Source organism: Coturnix japonica, chromosome 1, assembly GCF_054131305.1.
Source record: "Coturnix japonica strain WE chromosome 1, WE-NBRP24, whole genome shotgun sequence".
NCBI classification, from domain to species: Eukaryota; Metazoa; Chordata; class Aves; order Galliformes; family Phasianidae; genus Coturnix; species Coturnix japonica.
The window spans coordinates 71,085,833-71,111,879 of record NC_140663.1 but is presented as its reverse complement, the minus strand read 5'-3'; the positions used below and the strand labels follow the sequence as shown (position 1 = coordinate 71,111,879).

General features: G+C 39.9%; 1 protein-coding gene across 5 annotated transcripts in view; it reads right to left on the bottom strand.

The window, feature by feature from the left end:
* Window positions 1-26,047, bottom strand: part of CLCN1 (chloride voltage-gated channel 1) — a 60,349-nt gene that overhangs the window by 23,723 nt on the left and 10,579 nt on the right. For 2 of the 5 annotated variants that reach the window (XM_085523241.1, XM_085523243.1), the window contains exons 1-10: window positions 17,712-18,127; window positions 11,731-11,884; window positions 11,146-11,277; window positions 9,717-9,845; window positions 9,482-9,615; window positions 8,369-8,446; window positions 4,789-4,867; window positions 3,402-3,527; window positions 1,169-1,253; window positions 554-655 (exon numbers count right to left, since the gene is read on the bottom strand). In XM_085523241.1, the coding sequence (XP_085379367.1) occupies window positions 554-655; window positions 1,169-1,253; window positions 3,402-3,527; window positions 4,789-4,867; window positions 8,369-8,446; window positions 9,482-9,615; window positions 9,717-9,845; window positions 11,146-11,277; window positions 11,731-11,884; window positions 17,712-17,951 (1,259 nt within the window). In that variant the 5' untranslated portion in view covers window positions 17,952-18,127. Of the gene's footprint in view, window positions 1-553; window positions 656-1,168; window positions 1,254-3,401; window positions 3,528-4,788; window positions 4,868-8,368; window positions 8,447-9,481; window positions 9,616-9,716; window positions 9,846-11,145; window positions 11,278-11,730; window positions 11,885-17,711; window positions 18,255-26,047 lie in introns of those variants that run through there. The other 3 variants (XR_014936925.1, XM_015872352.3, XM_085523248.1) reach the window with 3 other exon arrangements.

Below are 26,047 nucleotides of genomic sequence, written 5' to 3'. Positions count from 1 at the left end.
CTGCAATTCAAACCTTCGGATTACTGTCAGTTTCAGCTTTTGGTTCTTGAATATACAGCAATTTCAGTACTGTAGTACATTCTTTATGTATTTGTCTCTATTTTGATTTTAAAAATATATATTTAAGATGTTAAAAATGCAGTTATATTTCAGTTGCTTTCTGTTTCTTAAAATATAAGCAATTTCATTTGTTTCTTTTATAGATTCTAAAAAAGAAATGCCTTTCCAGAAATATGATTGATTATTTTCTAGTTAAGAACATTTCCTTCCCAATCAATATTTTCCTTTCTCCTCTTAATTAATATTATAGAATTCCTTCTAAATCAAGATGCCACTTGAAACTACTGGGGCCAGTTTAGAAGAAAATCCATCTCAGAATATACTATATTGATTTTTGCAAATATCTCTCTCTGATACAAATTCAGTTTCCCCCATTTTTACAACTTTATAACTGAAATAGTTCTACAAGCTTCTAGAAAGTATTTGTTACTATGGATTATCAGTAGGGTACCAAAACTGAGTTGCTAAGGAGAAAATATTCAAAGACACTCACTATTTGGTGAGAAACTGGCTTAGAGCTGTAAGACGCCGGATGCACAGGACCACTTGGCGATTGATATAAACAAAAAATGCTCCAAGGAATCCTGAACATATCCTAAAATAGTGGAAATGAAATAAAATCACACCAAACCATTGCAAACATACAATCCACCAACTGAAACCCAAGCATTTTTTCATCTACAGTTATTATGATGTCTTTTAACTTAGCAACATGTGGCAACTCGACCAAAACCACTGAATACTTGATGAAAGGGAGAGATGGTTTTGGACCTCTTTGTCACAAACTGCTATTTTACTCTTAAATTTTCTCTTGCTTATAGACTAAAGGATGTCAGGATGTGATGACTAACTCCACAATGTAGTATGGTCGCACCTTATTTCTAGCTGATCCCCCTCCTTCTCTTTTCTGTGCCCTGACCTACGAAGGCTTCCAATGATGCCTTGCACAGATACACACATGCAATATATCAGTGAACAAATGAACCATGACTGTGGGTAATACAGATGCAGTGTGATATTAGCTGTTATTCTGTTTTGCAAAAGAATTACCAACAGAACTTACTTGATATCTTTTGTAGAGCAAGAAACCAAGTTCCTGGTAACTTACCCTATTACAGCAAATGCTGGCAGCTCTTGCAGATCAAAGGGGAAATCCATGCGAAAGTTAGTTCTGAATAGCGCTGTGATGGTAACTGTGAGAGAAGAAAGAGGTAGAAAAGGAAAGGGAATAATGAGGTAAGAAGTTAAAATGCCAGAGAAGCTGTAAGCAGAGACAGGAGAACTAGTTATATGTGTGCCATTGTATGCTTTCATATGACATACAACATTACAGATATGCAGATTGCTTTAATTTTAGTAATCTCAATTTTTAAACACTTGCAAACTTAGCACTCTTGATGATACAGGATTGTTTTCAGAATACATACATATATTTTCGCCTACAATCCCAGATTTGTACATGCTTTTCCTTTTTTTTTTCTTCTACCATCTATTGTTTATTTAGAAATATTGACCAGTATTATACTGCATTATTGCAATGCTTTCCATGCAGTCCATGCCATCGCCACATCTGCTTGGAACTCTGGTAGTTTTATCTCAATTCTTTTCTGCAGTAAGATGGCAAATGCTTGCCTAAGCAGAAGAGTTACCTCACAGGCTCTGTATGAATGTGTAATAGTTCAGATGTTCCACATAAACATTACAGGTAGATATGAATAGTGCGCATTAAGGAAAGCAGCTCCATCCACTTTCAAGTACATTAACTACCTCACAAGAAGGCACTGTTACTGAGTGATAATAGTACCCACACAGGAGACTAGTGCCAAGACATTATTTTACCTCCTAAGTGCACAACTGCTGAGAGCAGACAAGACCAGAGACTGTGAAGATATCAGAGAGAGGTCTGAGAAACTGCTGCATGAACAATAACTGAAAAGACTCCTAACTGTTGTAACAGGAGGAAACAGGAAAGAAAAGGCATAAGAGTTACAGCAGGCATGATGAAGGACCATAAAATAATGAATTAATGGTCTAAGCAGAAGTTTCTAATTTTCTGATAAGGGATTCTGGCAACAAAAACACAGCAAATTCAGAATCACGAACAAAAAACCCCACATTTTTCATAGACAATTTCATCACAGAACACTTTAGTCCAGACAGTCACTGAAGCAGAATGTAGAGAGCCATTCATATTGGTATTAAGGCTGCCTGGATGATTCTGAAGAAGGGCAGGCTAGATAAGATGTTTCAGGATTAAGCTAATTTCAAATGATTTGAGAGATCAGCAGGGGCCTACAGTAGATGAAGTGAAGGACTGGAGATTATCTACTGTCATTTGCCTCCTTCTATTTTCTCCTGGAAAGAGAGGTAAATGTTTTTGTGACTGGTTGAATAACCCATAATATGAAGCAGTGTTTTGCAGGCAAAGACGTAGTTCCTTTTTACAATCAGAGTATAAAGTATCATCACTTTCTATATTCAAAAAGAATATTCTAGGCAAACAATGTTGTAGCACGGTAAAATCCAACTCCGCGATGTCAAGAGAGAGTAAATTACCGCAATCTTAAAATGGGAAGCGCCCACATGGAGCTCAGATCAGTAAAAGAAATACAAGTGTAAAAATGAAGGATAAAGGCATTATAAGCAAGCAGTTTGCATATGAATGGTAACCTTCTATATCAACTGGAACCTCATTCTAGCAGTATCTGAATTGATTTCTTGAACACACACTTGGTCCGTGCTATTTCTGTCTGCACATGTGTTGCCCTGACTCCTTTCAGTTGAAACAGTTATTTGTTCGTTTGTTTGTTTTTCCTATCAGAGTTACAGTTGAAGATAGCACAGTTGGAACTTTTAGTCCTTGGGACCTTCAGTCAGACCCCACCAGTTCTGCAGCCTTCTAATCATTTCATCAACTCAGTTTTCTAGACTACTGCTTATTCTCTGTGCATCTAGTCAAGAGATGACCAAACCAGACTGTGGTGTTTCCAGTGAATTGCATGCACTGCAATATGTATTACCCAATTTGTGGTGGGATGTGTTTATAATTGCAGCCTTGATATTACGCTGACTAAAGGCAAAAATCCTACCTCAGGACCCTTCTTACTCGATTGGTACTCATACACAGTCTTTTTTCAGTCATATTCTGAGCATACTGGGATAAGTAGCATTATACATTTAGTAATATGAGATGCTTTCCCTTCTATTTCCTTCTCTACTGTTAGATGTCCACTGTCATGGCGGAAGCCTTAAACACCCTAAAAGCTGGGGGCTTTGAGAAAGATAAAAAAATTATAAACAACAACATTTGTACAAAGACAATAGGAAAGAGTTTATCTTACTTGCATCCTTGTTCCAAACAGCAAGGACTCGGAAAATGAAGGCACTAAAGGTAGCTGCAAAGAAACCTCTCCAATAATTACGCACAGCAAAGTAAGTGGAAGTGACTTCAATGCTGAAAAGGACCCCTAGAAAGAGTTAGAAAAGCAGCGAAGTTAAAATCAAAAGTGCAGTGATGGAAGGACAAGAAATACTTCTAGACAGTTCCTCTAAAACAGTGGTCTCAATATTTCTTTGATTGTGTACCCCTATAAACATTTTTGTCTGCACATATTTGTTTTTAAATTGTATATGTGCAATACTGTACTAGTATGCTGGGTACTTTATCAAGCATACAGTAAGATAAAAACTAAAAACAAAAAGATGATAAGACAAGGAACATTTTAAGAGTCATTTATTTTATTATTTAACTGTAGAAAGAATTACTGCTCTCACTAAAAACATTATTACTAATATTTGTTCTTATTTTTGAAAACCATGGTTTAACACTTAGTTACACAACTTACAGTTGTAAGTTCAGTTTATATCCATACTTAGTTTTTATGGCTATCATCAGAGTTAAAACAGAGCCCTCACAAAGACTGAAATGGGAGAAGCGTAACTTTGGCTGCACTTAATAAATTAAAAAAAAAAATAAAATAAAAAATATAATATCTTCTGTGTTAGGCCTTTCCTTCACGCATTTCAATACTGAAACAGAATCTAGCAAATACCAGAAGACATGGTAGAAACATCTGCACTTTTATCCATTCAGCTGGGTAGGATGAAATGCTTTCCAATACTCTGACAGCAGGTGAATGAGTGAGGGCATTGCTGTCAACTGTGTGATGTGATATGACAACCAACCTTCATCCAGGACAACTCACAAAATGCATGTGACATGTGGCCATCTGACATATGGACCAAGTGAAGCCACCGGCGTCAGCATGTACACTGAATACTCGTAAACCTTAATTTCTTTCTTCTTTTTTATTTTATTTTTATTTTTATTTTTTAAATATAGAAAATAAATATAAGTAGATATTCCATCATTTTCTTCCCACAGTGTAGTAGATTGTTTTGCAGACCTCCTGACCCTCTGTTTGGACACAACTATTCAGAGGAGCTATCACCTCTTGCCCTTAGAAAGATGACACATGTAAAATAAAGGCTGTGTAGGAGGAGTTTGGGAGACTGGTGGCACTAAAGAATCATAGAATTACCCAGGTTGGAAAAGACCTTGAAGATCATCAAGTTCAACAGCAATTGGCATATTTATTAAAGGCAAGCTTCTTCATTTAAAGTATACGACAGATCAAATATAGGGTGCAGGAAATGGGGAAATGAGAAGTGGACTAGGCAGGAGATGATTTAGGTACCTGAGAAAAAGGAAACAGAACAGCCACTTGCCTCCAAGTGGTGTCCCAAAGCAGCAGCCAACCCCCACAGCACAACCCACAGTCAGGACATCCGTGTAATAGTATGGCTGCTACTGGTAGAAGAGACAGAGAGAGACAAACAGGAAGAAAGAAAAAAAGGATTGAGTGAGTGACAGAATTAGCAGGTATGGCTGCATACTGTCACCCAGCTCTGTCACTAATCTCACATCATCTACATTCTAGATGGCTGCAAAATATTCAATGACAGATTCTATGTGGTACGAGACAGGAATATACTTGGAGTCACATATTCAAGACATGAAGAGAAGGCAGTGTCTCATCTTTCATTGAAACACACACATTTCTGTCACTTCAAAAGGAATGTTTCATGAGAGATTGGAGCACACGTGTGTGTGTTTCACTCTCTCTTTTACTTTGGTAGGGAATTTCAGGTTGCACATGTGCTAGTGTTTCAAAAGAGAAATACTCTCTGAGTTTGCATGCACAGGGCACAAGTATATCCAGACCAGGGTATTGACAGTGGCTGGAGAGTGAGTGGGTAACAGATCATCTACTAAAGGATTGTGCTCTCCTGGTTAAATCACTAAAATTGTAAGCTTATAAGCAATCATTGAGACAGCTTTGGAGAACATAGGGAGAAAGAGGGTCTTCTTCCACTCCCTCTAAAACTTGGAAGTGCAACTGAAGGCCCTGCCATACCCGAGAGTGATGACGAACCTTAGGGAGCAGATAGGTTTTGTTTCAAGTTAACTAAATTCTAGGTAGTGTCTAATATAAAGAACAACACAGATAAACACCTGTGTATTTGGTACTTTCTGCTATTATGTGTTCCTGAAGCAGTCTGTTATGACTCCCACAGGAGCAGAGTTTTGAGAAAGGGCGTACATTGGCATTCTGAGTAGTCAAGAAGAATTTTAAGGGTGAAGGCAATGAATCCCTACTTACCTGAGAAAGTATTTGAGCCTCAACAAAGAGGTTTATCAAAGCTATGGCTGCATAGCCCAACAAAAAAGCACCATAGATTATACTCTGACCGATAAGAGTCTTCCTACATTTACAGATTTGCCTTAGGTCACCTTTGAACCCTATTAATACCTCTGTGGCCTTACACATAATCATGTCCAGAATGGGAATGGGTTTCAGTTCAGTGTCTAGGACAGTGTGAGAGTTGTGTTATAGTCCATCAGGACAGTGACTAACAGCTTGTAATGACGGGTACATATTACATGGCCTGCAGTATAGCAAGAGGTAAGTAGAGCTGTTTGAAAGTGCAAAAAGCCTGATGAAACAGTGAAAGAACAGTGAAAGATGTCAAGATTCAGGCACGACATGGTATTACTCATACCGCCCACAGAGAACAGTCCATGGCATATGGCATCCCCCAGAGTGTGTGAGTGTGCCAATGCTGTGTAACTTAGGAGAAGCCAGAGAGAATAAAACAAGCAGACAAACAAAGAGTACCAGAGCACACTCAAAAAGCAGAGCTGGGCATCTTTTTCTTATAAAAGGCCAAGCTGGTTTTCCAACCCCATTTTGAGGGTTCCTTACTAAATACACAGGGTGGTGTTTGCCAGCAACAACCTCAAAAAACTATAGTTGAAATTATACCCTGGACTTAGATCCAGAGAATGGAATTCTGCAATATGTTGTGATTTTGTAAGAGGAAATCAACTAGGGCTGTAAAAATAATGAATTGAAAGTTATCATACTTATACTACGGTGCTGTCACAGACTCACAGCAAGTTTTAGCCTGGAAGGTTAAACCAACCAACCTTTGCCAGTTGCCTGCTCAGAGTTGCACTACCTCCAAGGCTCAAGCAGGGTGCTCAGGATCTTGTCCAAGTGAGTCCTGAACATTTCTAAGGGTGGGAATTCTCCAGGTCCTCTGAGCATCCATACAATTACTGAACCACCCTTGGGAGAGGGGAACAACTTCCTTACACAAAATTACAATTTCCCTTGTCACAAGTTGTGTCCTTGCCTCTTCCACTGTGCCCCTCTCAAAAGAGCCTGACTTTATCTCCTCCATAATCCTCTAAGTGGCTGATGGCACCAGCTACACATCTCCTGTTAGCTTCTTCTACTTTATGCTGCGCAAGCTCAGATCTCTCAACCTCTACTCATACATCATTATTCCAGCTTCCCAACCATCTTCTTGGCCCTGTGACACCTCTTTTACATTGGAAATGCAAAATTTTACATACTGGTATTTTTGTTCTCCAGTCCAATACTTAAGGCATAAATACATTAGATTCCTGCTTATCACTCCTGGTCATTCTTGTCATCATCTCCTGCCATTAGATGATGACATTTATGTTAACTTTTCTTTATTATTATTTCCTTACTTCTGTTCCCTACTGCATATTTATTGATTTGCTGGACAGACCTTAGGACTCCCAGAGTGAGAGAACAATGAATGTTTTTCATGGTAGGAAGAGACTGAGCAAAATATGTTATTAGAAAAGTTAAAGTTGTCACTTTAGAAGTTTGCACTCAAAAGCTGTCACTTTCCCTTTGGACTTTCCAGGATCATCCTCTCCCTTACTTTCAATGCCACTGGCTACATGATTAAAGAAAGAACTCATGGTCCTAAACAAGCGAAGAGACATCTCTGGAGAACCTGCTTGAGAACAGGAGATCTCACAGCAAGAGGCGGAGTTTTACATTAAAAGTCACAGACAGGAAGTCACTTGCCTCCAAGAAGAGCCCCGAAGCAACATCCAACTCCAACTGAGCAAGCCACCATCAGGAGGTCGAGCTGCCTGTGCACATTCTGGAACAGAGAGGGCAGCCAGAGAAAGGCATGCTGTGGTTAGAGGGAGCAAAGCCAAAGGGTTAGGATCCAGAACAACAAAACAAAGCAACAGCCAACAGCAGATTCAGCCACTGCTATTACAAATAACAGGCTCTACACACTTTAGTGCAGCTTTTAGTACACTCAGTTGGCCTACAGTAGCGAGATTTGATCCTTATGCACATACAGGATCAAGTGAAACAGCAACTTCTATTGTTGTATTACAAAGCCAATTACTGTTAGGAGTTTGTAAAGCAGTTCCTACATATAGCTATAGATGTGGTTAATAGTGGATGTGGGTTTTTGTTTGTTTTTTTTTCTTTCCCAAACACTATTTGTCAATACATCAATCAGCCAGCAGAGGCCGTTTTGCAACAGCAAAAGCCTAGAGGCAGTGTCAGTGGCTATAATTAGTAATGCTCTACACATCCTACCTTAAAGACAAATTGATCTTTATCCACATCTATTTAAGGTTCTTGTTTGTTTGTTTGTTGTTTTTCTTTCCCACAAATACTGATCACAGTGCAAAGGAACTGACACTGTGAGACAGAAAACTTGTGAAATGCATGTCCTCAACCAGCATCTGCGTCATGGGGTAGGTAACACACAATCGATCCTGCAGTTATTTAGTTGTATATCTGGCATTGTACTACAGTCTTCTTTGGGTGCTATCTTTCTGCTTTAAAGCAGCAGAGTGAACTTCAATCTGTATGTTCCCTCTGTGCATAGAGGCCTATCAGTGTGTCTTAAGAGTTCAGCCCACGTAAGAACTGAATGCCAGAGAAATGTGTCTTACCTCGTATACACCACAGAAAATTGACATAAACTTGCTGAGTACTGCTGCACAGATACTGGCAATATGCACAAAAGGGCCCTGCAAGAGAAGAGGAAGAGTCAAATTAGAAAAAGCTTTTTTTGGGTTTTTTTGCTTTTTTTTTTTTTTTTCTCCTACAAAGGCAACTCCAAAACTAATTCCTTGGTGTGGCAGTGGAGGTTGAACCTTCTGGTTAGGTGGGGAGGAACCTAATGAGGCAAGTGAAGAGTTCTACACCTATGGAGAAACCAGCACTGGAACAAGCTGCCCAGGGATGCTGTGGTGCCTTCCTCTCTGAAGATTTTCAAAACTCATCTGGATAGTTCTCTGCGTAACCTACTGTAGGTAACCTGCTTCAGCAAGGGGCTGGAGAAGATGATCTCCAAAAGTCCCTTACAACTCCTATGATTCTGCGCTTCTTTGAGTCCCATTAATATTCTATTAAATTTTGTTGACAACATTTAAAAAACTAAAAAATAAAAAATTTTGTTAGACAGAGGGGCAATATGACAAAATGGCATCTGACACAGAAGTGCATACAAAGCCAAAGAGTGGCACTGAATTCCTCCATGCGGAAAAAATGGCACCCACTGACATTCATTGATGCTTGCTGAATGTTGATGGAGACCAAGCTCGGGATGTGAGCACAGTGAAGCTGTGGGTGGTGCATTTCAGCAGGGGTGACAGTGACATGGAAGACAGGCCATGTTCTGGACGTCCATGTAGATTTTTACAAGTGTGGCATGCAGGCTCTTGTTCATTGCTGGTGAAAATGCACAACTAATGGTGATGACTATGTTGAAAAAATAGCATTTTGTAGCTGAGAATTTGCTCTGTCAAATAGTGTTATTGTGCTCTTTGTAGCTGTTTTTGTTTTCATGGAAATAAATAGGAGGCATTACTTTCAGAGCTACCTATGTATATGAAGCTTTTCAAAGTAGAAGGAAATGGTTAGTGAAAGATAAGTGCTGCTGGGAAAAAACAGCTTTAACAAGAGGAATGGTGTTAAGGAAAAGGAAACATTTAAAGACTCTTGCATTGACAATTCCTTCCTAGACCCTGACTCCTACTGCACATGAACATAGCAATATTTACCTCTTTTCCAACAGGCATGCCACTTCCAAGCCCAGCTGTGAGACCCACAACTTTGGCCACAAATGCTTGGAGAGTGAGATATTCCTTGAGGACCACTCCCCTCATAATTGTCTTGAGTTCTGGGATCCCAGACCCTGAAAACAACAGAGCAGAGGATATAGAAAATCCAAAGGCAAGAGGAATAAGAAAAAAAGAGACAGACAGAAACAGATCTTGCCATGCCTTCTACCCTCACCAACAGCCTGTGGAGAGACGAGGTGGCAGAAGATGGCTGCAAACAGTATGAGAACAAGTGGGTATGTTACCCACACCAGATACTGCAAAGGAATATTCGGGTGCATCTCTCTGTACATCCACTTGTAGGCTGTAAACAAACAAAGAAGTTGTCAATAACTACAGATGCTCCAATCAGTTTGGTAAACTTTAAAGAATCACAAACAAAAGCCCTCACTTGCTAAACTTGCCCATACTAAATCTCCCTCAGAAATACTATCTAAAAGTCTTAATTTTCTAATAGGATAAAGCCTTGTTACATTTTAACTACAAGATCTCGAATAATACATGCATTCTGCAGGAATGGATAGAAGCAAGTCTTTGCTATTAGACATTATTCAAACCTATGCCATAGTGTGGCATTGGAAGAGCTGTGTTACTTTTACTTGCAAGAATGAATTTTTGTGCAGGATCTTTTCATTTAGCAGCTGGAGGGTGTTATATGGGCCCTGAAGGACAGCAAAGTTATTGTCCTTTCCTCCATTTCAATCACATGAAAAACTGTTCCTTCAGAAAATCTACCTCAGAAGGCCCTGCTTACAATTCACCTTCTAGAGCAGCTGCATGAAGGGAGCAGTGCCAGCTGTTACAACATGTGCCTTGTGCACGCAAACACAGAGGGCGTTTCTTTTTTGAGACTCTGGCACATGTGCAAGCTGAGATTCCTTGCCAAAATAAAAGAGATGGAGTAAAATATACACATGCGTGCTCCATGCTCCTAAGGATTTTGCATAAAGCATTTCTTCTGAAGTGCAATTAACAGCATGTTGGCAATGCTGCACATATGTATGTGCATGAGAATGGGAGGCAAGGCCGCTGGAAGATTCTGTAATGTTTGAACTTGAAAAGGGTATGGGAACCAGAGGAATGATGCAGAGAATTTACATAAGCCAGTGATTGTGAGATCACTGTTTAAAAAAAAAAAAAAAAAAAAGCTTAAGTAAAGCACTATTGTTCCATGTAGCAGAAAACACCAGAGCAGTGTATAAATAAAATTTGAGAAGAGCAATAATGAGGATAAAGGCAGAGAAAACTGTATCAAGAGGACATCAAAGAGCCCTTTCCTCTCCCCACCCACCATATGCTCAACAGACCTAGGGAGGATGGCAAACTGTATAATAGGAAGGGCCAAAGTCACACAACAAGAGAAGGATAGAAACCGAGTAAAAATAATGGCTTATCTTTGAATGCTCCCTGCCCACTTAGAAATATTTCCCTATCACTCCTTTAAAGAACCTTTTCATAGTTAATCTTCTCTCTACTGTATTGCAAATATTTCAGTCTTCCTGAGGTATTGATGATTTTAAAGGAGGAGGAATGTTGGCCACTGGGCTTTATAAAATTTTTATATCATCTACAGTATGCTTTTGCAACACCTGAATGAGACCCACCCTGTAGGCTCTTTGCGCTGGCATAATCCATTCCCCAGCTCACCAACGCCATGACCAGACCCAAAAGAACCAAGAAAATCCAGTCCTCTCCAAGCTTCCTGGTGACATATTTCTGGATGCGTCTAGCACAGTCTGTGGAGAAAAGAGAGAACCAGAAAAATGGAGGCAACATAGATGAAATCTGTGATTCTGTATTGAGAACTGACCACCAAAATAATGTATTTGAAAGAATTATGGGCTTGGTGTATAAGGCCTGATACCCATCCTTTCCTTGCAGTCTTCCAAAATTCTTTGAAGTTTCAAAGTCGAATAAATAAAGGGACAAGATAATTTAACCTCTTGTGCACTAGCAGTAAATACATTTTCACTCCTGTCACAGAGATCTGTTGTGGGAAAATAAAAAGTAATAATTTGGAGGCAGTTATTCCTACAGCTAGCATGCAAACACCTTTTAAAACCAAGATGGCTTCTCCTTCCTTCTCTACTTCTTCCCTATCAAAGTCTCCTTGCCTTTTTGTCTTGCTTAAATTCCATCTCTCTGGCTGTTCTACTCAATATCTGTTCACAAGGATAAATCTTTCCTACCTTGGCATTTGGAATAATGTTCTTCTTTTATCTCTACTTGACTCTCACGTTTCAAGGGTCTTTCGCTGTTCTTTTGGGCCTGCTTTGTATTCAATAGTTTTGCTGCATCCTTTTCAGCAAAGTCAGTTATCTGGTCTGTGTATTGTCCATACAGCTAAAGGAACAGAAAGCAAGAGAGAGCAAAACAAAGATGTAAGGCAAATGTTCCTTCACAGGTAGCATTAAAATGAAAAGGCATATTTACTAACAGTCAGAGGTGTAGACTCGAACGTATTCAAGCAAGGAGACAAAGACACAGAAAGACACGGACAGAGGCAATTCATTATTTTCCTCCCTGGTTCCCTCTTCTCAATCTCTCTAGATCTTTGCATCCTCTTTTGGTGGTACAAGCTATGATAACAGAACGCTAACTGCTTTCTAAGATCCTCAGAATAAGGAGGCTCAGGCCTGAAGGAGAAAGATTGGGCAGACTTTTTAGAAGTACAAAAGAAGGTCAAAACTGTTCACATGAGACTGCCAGTCTTCGGGCTGTCTTCAGCAGCACTGCAAAACAACTCTTAAAATTTAGAGAGGTATCACACTACTAAAAAGGTTGCAGGAATGCTCTGCATCTGTTCACTCTGCTGCCAAGGAATGCTTAACAGGGTATGCAGCCACTGCTGGTGTCTTCTGTGGAAAAGAAGAAGCATCAGCTCACAAATAGCAGAGGGTACCACATAGCACCTCCCGTTATCTACCCAAATCATTCTATTAAATCCCAATATATCCCTAACTCATCAAATTTTTATTTATTTATTTTTAAAAATTGCCTAACCTAGCCCTTGTCAGCAGATACTAATCTTGAAAACATTTCATATTATGCAATTCACAAGCAGTTACATGAGCTTGCCAACAATGTTTCTCACATGGATCAGCGATAAAACTGTCAGTTGTGCCAGCTTGTCAAAAAGAAGAGATGTCAAGGAAGCTGGAAGGATCCTGACTATGTCCGTCAGGTTCCCCCAGAAGTAGCTATTCCCCCTTATTTTTTCATAGTATATATGGGGAAGATGTGAATTTGAGAAGCTGTGAACAGGTCTCTTCCCTTCACTTGTCATTCTACGTACAATGTCTAATATCAGTTTCCTCCCTGATGCAGAGCCTGTGATCTTGGCAATTCCCACCTGCTAGAACCTGCTTCCTCCCAGTACAACACCTACTTCTCTAAGACACTTTAAGTGGCAAGAAGTCAGCAAAAAGTCAGACACTTCAGCTGGAGAATGAAAAGACATTTGAGATATGGAGCTCTAGCTTAGGAGATGATTCTACCTTTTCTCTTTTCTAATTGACACAGGAGATGTTGCTCCTATACCCTTGGAATTTCCATTAATTGAAATATCATCAGTAGAATGGCAAGCAGATAACTTATTTGGAAGAGAATTTCAAATCAGATAGATTTGGAGACTCACAAAAGTTTGATGACTAGAAGGCACCTCTGGGGGGTTTCTCTTCCAGTCCTTATCTCACAGTATGCAAACTCCAAGGCCAGTCAGAACATTCAGAGCATTGTATGGGCAAGTCCTAGTCACCTCCAAGGGCAGAAATTTCCCAGCTTCCCTGAACAACCATTTCAGTGTCAAACCAAGTTATATTTCCAGTTGCCAAACAGGACTGAAAGTCCTAAGTAGCTTATTTGCCCATATTCCTAAGACACTTGAACTATGTGCAACAGCTCCCTTTAAAATCAATATTATATTTTCACAGAATATGCATGTAGGCTTTTAAATCATCCTGTTCTTATGACATTTTGCCTTTCATCCAATCACTGTGCTGGAAAATTATATTTTATTTAATTACTAACCCAATTATTATCACCACAGTCTAGCCAAATTAATTGATACATACTCTTAGTACTGAAGAGTGGACATGCTCTGATTTCAATAATATAGGCAGGACAGTGAAACACCAAGATGAAGGACCTGCCAGACTTCATATAAGCTATCACATAAAATCCAATATCAAATAGCAGATTAATCCCTGTTTCTCTCACTGTATCTATTTCTGGCAGCAATGCCAAGCACCAACAGATTTTATACATCTTCACACTGCTTCAGCTAATTTTTCATTGCCATGAAATGCTCATGAGGGACTGTCTTATACCAAATGGAGCTTAATCCAAATTATGAACTACCTTGCCAAGTATCTTGTTCAAATTAGAGTCCTCCATCTATTCAGATGGAACAGTTTACGGTTTGTATCTGGCTGGAAAATTATGAACTCAGGATGTGAAAGAAAAAGAGCTGGTCTCAGGACATAAAGATGAAGGTTTTTTCCTGGAGGACAAATCGGTTTTAGCTCACTTAAAGAATGCTTCATATACATGCTTTGTTTCTCTGGGACTCTGGCACTGCTTCAGACTGTAGTCAATAAATGTAGTGCTTACACTGCTGTGTTCCTCTGATCCTTCCTCTTTCTGAGCACCAGAAAAGCTGGAGAGAGTTTAAAAATATATCAATTATCACTTGGAGAGCTGAGACAGAGAAGGTACTATTGTGTCCAGGTTGGCTAAATTCTGAATGAGAATATGGTAACAGTGCCAAAACCACCAAAGATATAAATACTGCTAAGGATGCTGTGTGTGGGAGTGGGAGGAACATCATTGTTTAATGGAGGAAAAGTCCTCAAGAAAGTTCTCACAACCTCGAGACTTTTCTGACAGCTATTCTGATGCTGAGCACCTACTAAAATCTTCACTCCCCGCTCAGTCCATACCCTACATTATTTCCCATTCCATTCAGACTCAGCAATGTATTCTCCACAACAAACTCCCTTCCAGCACCGCTAGTGCATGCCGCTGTTCCTGGCCATTGAGTCTGCTATGGGCTCTGCAGTTCTCTCTACCTGAAGGGAGTGAGGGCTGGAGAGAAAACAGAGCCAGACTTCTCAGAAAGGCACAGAGAAGGACAGCAGGAAAAAGGCAAAACTTGCAACAAAGGTATGTTTGAATGTGTAGAAAGAAAACCTGAGGGTGATTCAGCATAAGAACAGATGCCCAGACAGGGTGGGCATCTTCATACTTGGGAATATTCAGTACTACCTTAGATAAACCCTGTAAACAAGGCACTGGGCTAGAGAACTCCAGAGGCCCCCTCAAGTCTTTTTATGAGTCTGTTACTCTCTAATACTGCATTGCCCAATTAACCATTACACTTCCTTACTGTGGCACCCATCTGTATAATGCTGTTGGAGCTCTCTGCCATGAATACCCTTTCTACCTTACAAATACCATATCATATAAATATTTCATCAGTCCAGGCTGCTTGAGAAGAGGCTCTTCTTTTTTTGTGTGCAGGAAGATAAAATCACAGAGAACTACAATGCAGAAGAACATAAATTTTAGATATCTATCTTCTAATGCATATCTACTCATAAATATTTGGGCTGTGTGAGAAATATGATCACCTGAGCTTTTCTTTCCTAGTGTTTCCATGAACTGCTGACATTACTGAACTTAAGTGGGGAGCAAAAATCTCTTCATGACATCATTCTAAATGGTAGATAAAATCTCTAGTCTCGCAGTCTCATTCTTACAAGAGAGACAGTGACTGACTTTTTACACTGTCTGATAATAGGACCACGGGGAATGGCTTTGAACTAAAAGATGGGACATTTGGGTTAGATGCTAGACAGAAAGTTTTTACTTAGAGGGTGGTAAGGCCCTGGAACAGAATTCACAGAGAAACTGCAGAACACTCCATCCTCCCATTCAAGGCCAGATCAGGCCCTGGGCAGCCTGATCAGGTGGGTGGCAACCCTGCTCATGACATGGGGATGGAACTGGATGATCTTTAAAGTTCTCTCCAATCTAAGCCACTCTATGATTCTATGATACTGTTATCTCAGTTCCCACAAATTAAGCACATGCTATTGGTTCCTTTTTCATTACATTATCTGTTATCTAATATATGAACTATATTAGAAAATCTCAGGCTGAAGATCATTTTCACTGTTTTTTGCCCTGTAAACCCAGTCAAATCACACATTCTGTCTGAAATAGCTTCCAGCTTACACATAAAATAGAAAGGAACAGCCAGCACAAGCAATTGGCACAACAGAATTAAAATGTCCCTCTATCATCTATTTTTTTCACATCACAATGGTGAGTATTCTGCATGGAAACAGATGAAAGCATGTGTGCAGCAGGTTGTTTATCATGCTAACAGCATACAACTGCATGCCTTTACAAGATGTGTGTGATAGTATAAATACTCATAATTTATCTACACATTAATTAATGGCTATCAAAATACACATGCACAACAAGACTGGTTTTAACAACAATATGCCTTCATACTATATATGTAACTCTGTGATTGTTTACATAACGGTATTTCTAGGGCATATTTTCAGTAGATCTATAAATATGACTTTTCAAGACTGAAAATTGTGTTCACAAATGCATACTTGCTTGGGGATGTTACTGCCTGAAGACTTGTATGGGAGTGCATCTGATGTCCTGCTTGTTTGTGCTGGATTTTGGCTACATTCACTGACTGGCATGTCTGTGGGGATGAAAACAAAGACACCCCAGGGCCAGGCAGCAAGAGATAGGTTTTTCTGCCTCACTGTGTCAACTATGCCACCTTCTAAGAGGGATTTTAGTCTGTGGAGTGGATACATGTAAACTGGTATATTTTTGTGTATCCCAGTTGACTAATGGTTTATGTAACACAATGTGTATTTCCATAACCCACCTCAGCCCTCCAGCCCTAGGCACTGCTCCACTTGCATCCTATGAGAGGGCCAGGTCACATCTCAAATGTGAAATCTCAGCATAACTCACTTAAAAGTATAAATAAAGCATTAACACTGTCCAGATGCTTCCCAGTTCTGGCTGTTGCTTCCGAATCAGTCAAGGAGCGGTTCTGGGACAGTTTAGTAGAGAAATAATTTGTAAACTCGCAGATGCTTTATACAACTTCAAAAGAGAAATATCTGAGTTTGGCCATGGGACTGGCTTCCTAGTCTTTTGCAACATGGCAGATACAATCCTCACTGGGATGTTTATCTACTAGAAGAGATCATCTTGGTGGCAAATATGGCTTTTCCTACCCCAGAATCATGCAATTCTTAGGGAGATTAATGCATCTCTTCCCTTATTCCTCAGTCACTGGCACAGGAATTTGTGTGAGGGGACTTTAGAAATCTCCACTCATATCTTCCCTGTATGGATTTCACATTCACACATTCTCTCACCCTCCCGTCACTAGGCCAAATTCTACATCGCTCTAAACCCTTCTACGTCAGCTCAGTCTGAGCAGACTGGCAGGAAATAAGACACCAAGACGGCTGTAAAACCTCCTCTTTGCAGAAAGGTGTCCCCAAAGGAGAGGCAGAGGAGATACAGAGAACAGTAGAACAAGAGGTCATAACTAGAGTACATCTTTGTACTAGATATTTTTCTGAGGTGATATTTGTATGAACCAGAGTGAGAGTCAGGTCAAGTTTAAGGGTTAGAAAATTTCTCGCATATACAAGCATGGACTTACTTTCCTCGTTTGGGGAAAAGCCAGAACAGAGCTCTGCATGACTATTCATTCAGCTGTGCAGACATATCCATCTAGTCTCATTACTGTTCTATCTGTTTTTATTTCCTCTCCTGCTCTACCTAAAATCACTATGCAGCCGAAGGCAGATGCAATTTCTCTTTGCATTTATGAATACATTAATGGTTTCATTGATTTGCACATCCCAGCTTAACCATGTTAACGCTGTGGTCATAGTAGACGGAAATACCCAATGACTTGAAATCCTGATAGCATTCTAAGCAAGACTGTGAAACTCAGTGCCTTACTTGGAAGTCAACAAGGAAAAGTGAGAGTTGTTAGGACTGAGTATAGACAGGGACGTGAGCTCCACAGCACCATTCTAGGAGCCCCAAGAGCGTATGTGATCCCACTGAGACCTATGCTGCCATAAACATCCAAGTTGTCCAACCCTACCTGTGGGTGGCTGAGGGAGTTCTCCAGGTAGTGCAGGTCGTCCCCTGTCCCCCCGGCCTCGTGTCCCGCCTCCAAGGGTATCCCATAACGGGTGCATTTCTCAAAGCAGACATAGTCGTATTGCGGTGTGCCCCCCCACAAAGCTGACTTCGATCTGGATTCCTGCATCAAACTCTCTGAGTTTTCCATGTCTCTATTCTTGCTCATGCTTAGTGGTAATGGAGCTGCCACTCTGGTCATTTCCTAGAAACACTTCATGGTCTTGCCTAGAAAATGGCTTCTGCGCTTTCTTATGTTCTTTCCTTCCTTCTCTTCTCTCTCCCATTAGACCACTCTAAGTTCTTCAGTTCCTGCACTCCCTTTCTCTCTGCCCCTCCTACTCCTTGTGTCTCTCTCACTTTCTTCTCTTCCTGCCCAAAGGCAGGGTTCAACTATATTTATAGCAACCTTCATCTGTCACATGATTCCCCAGTGCCAGGTCTGATCTCAGCAAAAGGCATTAACTCCGCCAAGGATTGAATATCAGGTGTGGGCAAAAGGGGAACTCCTGAAGGAGAAGGAAGGGGGGACAAGAAGGAGGAGAAAAGAAGGCTATAAGAAGGAGGGAGCTAGAAATACAGACGTAATATATAGACAGGAGGAAGCAGGAGTGATTATCCAAGAGATCTCATCCTTCATCCTTTTGCTAAGTCCATAGTCCACAAGAGAAAATGCAAGTGCTGAGGAGGAACTCCAGCATCCATATAAACTCCTGAGCATTACAGCTTAGTCTCAGTCTTTCCATATGCCGTTACATTGAAGACTTTCACTTTTGGAAGATGTTAATAAATTGCTCTGAGTATTCAATTATACGCATAAATTAATTTTTCTTGATGTTCACTTCGAACAGGTTCACATTCCAGACCTTCTCCTCACCACACCAACACTTGTTTCTCAGCCAGGCAAAAAAACCCAAACCAAACAAAACCAACCTCAGCCAACACTAGTGGGTGCCAGTCAGCACCAGAAATGGAAGGTATGTTCTAACAATGTGATCTCATAGACAGCTCCCAGTACTGCCAGTAATTATTGGTAACTGTCCTTCTTGTAGCCATGTCTTCTGATGGCTATTGTACAACAAAGAGAAATGAGTTTAAAATCCTAGAAACTGCTTGCCAGGAAAGAATAAATCATATGCATGAAATACGATAACTAAAGAGCTGCTATTAACTGCTTCTTCCTCATCTTTTACACCATCACCTCTTCAGGATAACAGCTTCCCAGCTTTTTGCATCTTAGAGTAAGATCTGTGAGCAGGATGTGAGGGAAGGCAAGACAGAACACTCATCAAATTGGCCCAAAAGAATAGACCTGCATAAAACATTTTTCCTGGAGACCTATTTTGCTTTTTCTCATTCTGTATGGTCCTCCAGAGTACAGTGCAAGGAAAGTCTTCAAGAGGATGATATGCCATTTCCTCCATAAACCACTCTTCTACCTCTTCTGTCGTTTCAGCTAACAATGTGTATATATATGTGTATATATATAAATCAATATATATATAGGGATATAATATATATATCCCTATAGATACCGTTAGCCAGTACAGCCTGTATCTGATGCCATTTTAGGAAAGCTCTGAATACTCACAAAAGCAAGATCAATTCTAGCTCTTAATGTTATATTCACCTGTTAAATTTAAAGCTAGCAAGAATATATCGCCATTCAGTAGCGTTTCCCTGAGGAAGACTGTAGGAAAGACTTGTAATGAACCATCTTAAATAAGAGTTTCTAGGTAACAGTGTCTAGGATACAGAAAGTAGCATTTGGATACTCTCATAGATTTCCATCATAATGACATAAAGTATTACTAGCCTACTGAGATGTTTTTGGAAGAAAAATAGAGCTTATATAGACACTAAGGTTTATATTAAAAATACTGCTTAGTTTGGTGTATGTAATACAAAAATATGCATAGAAAATAGATGGATGCCTTATATAGGAATTCTAAGTACCAGGCCCCCAAAGCTCCAGTAATCATCAAAACTGTAGTAGAGCACTAGATCTTCAGTTACTGTCACATCTGCTGAAGGATAATATTCAGCATGTCCACTGGAGTAAACTAGAGGGAACCTCTACCGAAATAATCACTCTTCTAGCTTTTGTTCTTCAAAAGGCACAAGTATAGCTCATCAGAAATGATGGGGAGTAGAAATGAGATAAATGAAGAATGCCCCACTGTCAGCTAATCAAATGTGGAATTTCCATGGAAAATCACCACATAATTATAGTCTAAAATAAGACAATCCTACTTGAAATATATGTTCTAAGAACAGTTCATCTCAACCTCCAAATAGACCTCAAACCTGAGTCACTTTGTCAGTAGAGCCAAGAAGGATCCCAAGGCCAACATTCACCAAATGACTCTAGATGTTAATGAGACAAGAAAACTTAACTGTCTTCATGGGGAAGACAGTCTACAAAAGCTCTGCATCCTTATTTGCACTGCATATATTACAATGTAATACACCTCATCCAGTGCACCAGATGCTTACATCTATTCAGATGAAACTAAGTGATCACTATGCATATGTGTACACTCTAATATGTGCAGTTAAGAACATAACATTTACCTAATTCCCACTTACCAATCTTTCCACTCCTGACCTCTTTACCTAGATATTGCTGATCAAGGAAAAGACTGAGAAACTAAATCTACCCTTTTAACTACTGGGAAAATATAAACCATCTGTAGAGAAAGATACTGGTTTTGTGTCACTTTATTTCTTATCTCCTGAACACTGTATTCCACAGATTATAGATCACCCCTCCCCCTCTTTTACCTAAGAGGTAAGGATTTTATCAGTTGTCTCGGCACTACTAACATCCTCTTTATTTCACAGGGTACCAACAATCTTTCCTAACAGCCTCACTAATCTTGTTAAATTCAAAGTGTAAGGGTACACTGAAGGAGGCTGTCTGCTCCTGTAAGGGTACCTAGAAAGAACCTTTTTACAAGGCAAGAAGGGATGGTAAGAATTGCAGAAGCATAGAATGACTTAAGTTGAAAGGGATCTTAAAGACCATCCAGTTCCAACTGCACTGCCATGGGCAGGGCTGCCACCCACCAGCAGGTTCCACATCCAGAAAGGATGAACTTTGCAACCAGTAAGACACAGAAACTGTAGAGCTCTGCAAAATCATAGCGGTGACCAGGGAAAAAGAAGGAACAAAGAATGTGCATAGGTAAAGTATTAAAGGGCTGGTAATGTGTAAAATGGGGTCAGTTACTATCTTGTTTGGCTGAGCTCTGTAGATGAGCACCACAGGCTGACATTTTCACATTAAATCTTCTCTTAACTCACTCTCTAGATATACATGTACTCTCTCTTGTGTGTGTGCTACAAGACAGACCTGAAAGCTGGGCAGGGGTGCTGGGCAAACACAAGAACTGTGCCAGTTACTCAAAGAATCCACAAATGCACATGTGCTTGTGAATCTGGAGAATGCTGCGTGAACACCTGCACAGGCAAACTTGTATCTGTTCCCAGCAGTGATCTGTCTCTGCCTGTGTGTCTGTGTGTCTCTGAGTTACATGCTCAGCTTTGCTGCTGGCTGAACCTGGAAAAGGGAAAAGGACAGGTCCCTCAGGCTCGGCAGAGATCCCAGTGGCGAGACAGGAGCAGTGCCAGAGCAGCTGTAGGATACAGTCTCTAAACCTGTTCAAGAGGCTCATAAAAGCCTCAGTAGGACGGTATAAAGACAACCCTACGCCTCACAAGAGGAAACATATCCAACCTGCTCAAATAGTAGTTTCTTCCTCAGGTACTACAATCCCTAGAGGTACTCCAAAGCGCATTTCTGTGGTACTTCCTTCAAGCAGAAAACCTTCATCATGGACAAATCTACAGTCACAGCCCAAAAGAAGGTCTAAGTAAAGAAATAAAAGGAATATAATTTAGAACTCTCACCCAAGGTGGGTCTCTTCTCCTATTGGAAATCTCCCTCTTCTTCCAATTTTTTTCTCAAATCCTTCTGTTTCTCTGCCTTTATTCCTTTCTCCCAAATGCTTTTTAGGATGCGGAAATACAGTTCTCAGCATTTATAGCAAAAACTTTGATGGTATGGAGGAAGGGATGATTAAGACCAGCATTTCACTAAAGGTCCCGTTCCAGGGAGATTTATCACCCAAAATCCCCGTGCTATTAATCAGCAATGACAAAGTAGACACTGTCATCTGTGCCCGGCCCATAGAGACATTAAAATAGTTTCTAAGCCTTCTCCATACACTAGAGCTCTTTTTGTTTCTCTAGCAGATTTATCCAGATCTAGCATAGTTCACATCCTCACTGTATACAAACCTCTTGGCTCACCAACAGACCGTAGCCTCCTCTGGAATGAAACATAACATCTGTTTTTCAGCTACCACCAATACTACGTGCACAGAAAATATAGGAGATGGTGATCTAGAGCCCTCAAGCATCCCATATTAAGAGAAGATTTTGTAGATCTGTTACTCTAAACTGCGTATGCAGAATAGAAAAGCAGTCATTTGTGAATAAAGGAAGATATATGGGAAATTGGTAATCACAGCCTGAACCTGATTAATCAGCTGAGGCAAGTGTTGGGTCAGCTGTGAGAGCACAGTTGAGAGTAATTTAGCTGTGCTCCCGGAAGGGGTGGAGCTTGACTCCACCTCCTCTAGACGTTATTTAAGGGCTGACCACCACTAAGGCAGCATCTCTTGGAGATTGCTCCCTGGTGGAGATTGCCTTAGTGTTTCCTAGTGAAGGCATCTATATCAGTGAGTTTTTCCCTATAAATAACCTTCTGAATATCTGTTACCATCTTTGTATCATTCCACCTTACAGAAGAATGCTCTGTGCTTCAACAAATTTACTCCAAGAGGCCCACAAGGAAGACAACATACAAGGGCACAATATAAGATATAGGTTATGAAACAAAATAAATTGTAAAGATAAAAGGAAAAAAAATTAAGTTCTGAAGGAGGAAGAGGAGAAATGTGAAGAAAGGAAGACTACTCAGAGGCCACAATAGCAAAGAAAGTATGGAAGGATGTAAGAGGATACGAAGTTAGCCAGAGCAAGTGTACCTTGCCTAAAGCAGCAGCAACACATGGGAAGAGTTGTAAGAAGGGAGGAAAAAGATTTTGGTGGATGTAAGATAAGGTAGTGCCTAACAGTTGAGAACAAGGTGTTTGAATGGGACATTTCATTAGAAAAGATACTTCTGTAGGCTTCAAAGAGCTATAAGATAGAGTTAGAACTTTGTGAGAGAAAGAATCCTTTGAGAAATGTTAGGAAAAGAGAGGGAGATGGAGAAAAGAGATTTTTATAGAGAAAAAAAGGAAAAGACAATAAAGTAGGTCTTGAACAGGAGGAAAAGTCTGAAATTAAGCTGTGCATCACATTGTAAGCAAGGCTGAATATGGATAGATGATGACAGGAACTTGCAAAGACAACTTGAAAGAAGGGTTGAATTCATAGTGAAAAAAGAAAAAAAAATCCAGAAAGGGCTTTCAGCACTGAAAAGTAATAAGGTAATATTCAAGAGGACATGTACTAAATGAAACTAGGATGAACAGAACACAACTGACAGAAACAGGGCAGATCTTGAGAATCATCAATTGACAAGCAGGGAAAAGATGGGGTAACCAGAAGAGAGGCAGAATGACAAAAAAATATACCTCACAGTTTTAAGTGGATAAACTCTTACAGGAAAATAAAGCCACTTACAGGAATGAAGGAGCCAATAAAATAGGAGTTGTAATAGATGAACCTGGAAGGAAACTTGAATAGATTGTGATATCACATGATGACATTGTGATATGACATGGCATGACATGATGATATGCTATCAACTAACAAATATGGTGTGAGCTTTTAGAGGGGCAGACCTAGGTCCCTGTTCCAGAAACAACTCAACTGTGATAATCTGCACAGAGCATTGTGTGAATGATGCGCCAGATAAATTGAAACAAAGCCATATATATGTTGATGTTGCTACCTAAGGTGGATGACTCATTAATTTGAGTTGCCTTGTCTAACGTAGCAGTGTGGTCACAGTTTGGAACTGGGAGTGAAAAGAACAAGTAGAGAGAACTTTCACAAACTCAAGAGAAAAAGATACAGAAAATCAGGTGAAAGAGAAGATAGCAAAACTAGATTTTATACATTGAACCCAACATCTCACCTCATCCAGAACTTTAAAGTGAACATATCTGGATGTCTTGGTGAGCTTGCCAGTCAAAATCAGCAGGGTTCAAAACTTGAAGAATCACACCAGTGATTAAAACAAGATTACTTTATATTTTTTAACATAGAGAAAACTCCAGACATATGTCAGACAGAACAGCAATGAATATAAGGGGACAGACTCTTCAGCAGGGTCTGTGGTGATAGGACAAGTGGAAATGGTTTCAAACTTAAACTGGGGAGATTTAGGTTGGGTATAAGGAAAAAGTCTTTTACAGCGAGGATGGTGGGGCATTAGATCCAGTTTCCCAGAGATGTGGTGGAAGCTCTGTCCCTGGGGACATTTGAGGTCAGGTTGGACTAGAAATAAAAATTAAAATCAGAATGCGTGTTGATGAGAAGCAGAAGACTTTCTGCAGCTGCATTAGGCACCTAAAAGCAAGTGAAAACAGTAAGACATACCAGACAATGCACTGTTTGAAGTGGGTTTAATGGATCTCTGCTTATTTTCTATGAAGAAAATGCTGCATTAACAAACACCGAAGTAATGTTTCAAGATGAAGTAATCAGCTTGGAAGCATTTTTAGCAGAAGAGACTAAGGAACATCTAAGAAATGCAGTCATCTCTAGTGATCAAAACTCATTAGGGATGCTTCCAAGCGTGTGCATTTTTTATTGTTCCAGGATGGAGAATCTACAGACTCTAGGCAACCGAACTTTACCTTTCCACCTAGATGACATTCCCTGATTGCAAATAGTGAATATTTCCTAATAAGCCACCTGCATCATGCCCTGTATTTTATTGTAAGAAAAAAGCATCCTTCAGAGGTGAGAGTCGGCCTATGCTCTGAAGATGATTTACGCCTTTCTTTTCCTCCTTCCTTGACTGTTGCACAAGTAAAATTAATAGATACACATTCAGTTTGTTAGTCACACGAATACACTAGTAGAAAGCAGCCAGACTAATACCATAAGGATGGGAAGAAAATGAAAGCTGTACAGAACTGGGCTGGCACAAGCAATGTTTGTGCTATTAATTATGTATAGGACTTGGCTGACTTCAAGAGAACACTGCTGCTTCCTACATCAACCATGGGCAACTAGGAAAAAATGAGATTATAGCAAAAAAACCCAAAACAAACAAAACAAAAAAAAAAAAAAAACAAGGCAGATTGACTTATAAAGCAAAATTATTTGGACTGGATGAAAAATGTAAGGTTTCAATGGCACGTTAGGAATATGTTTGAGCTAGGATTTGGCAGCTAGATGGTGTCTTGAGAATGGACAGACATCTGTAGGAGGCCATGGCTAGGATTAGGGGTATATAAGGAAAAAAATAAGATTAATTTCATTTTCCTGATGCTCGTTCAAATTTTAAATGCTTGAAAAGACATTTCTTTGAGATCCTAGAATCTATTAATTCACTGAGAAAGTGATTACAGGACTGGTTTAGGAAGCCTAAGGAACAGGCAAGTTGAAACTGATGTCTGCACTTTGTGAGGTACTGCAACTAATGATCTAAAAACATGATGCAACAAAAAGCCATTTTTAGGCAGCTCAGCACTTTGATCCACTTGATTAATGAACAGGAATGTTCAAAAAGAAGGAGGCAGGAGCACACCTAGAAATGAGGAAAGGGGCTGTCACAGATGATCATAGACAATCACTTTTTCTCAGTAACACTTTGGTCTTGCTTATATTTTAGTTTTACCCCTGTAATTGTACTACTAGAGCACACGCTATACACTACTCATGAATTTCATGGATGCCAAGTACTATTTGTTTCGACCTTACTCGTGTGCCCTATCCTGTCTCAGTAGACATAATGATGCCAATATGGAAGTTATAACACAGACATTTTATCACTACCACTTAACATTTTTAAGTACCCTACCGAGTCAAATTTATGCTAATACATCTTGTACAACTTTGACTAAGTTTCCTGTCTCCCTTCTCCTATCCAAATGCACCTAACCATACAAGCACACCCAGCCTTCCTGTTCACAAAAGTCTTGTAGCCTCTTCTGCTGTCTTCATTATTTCCAGTAAAAGAATCCCTGGTAGGAATGTGAGATGAAGATGAAGGCAAGCAGTAGGAAGGATATTCTCACGGCAGACAAAAAAATAAATCCCTCACCAACA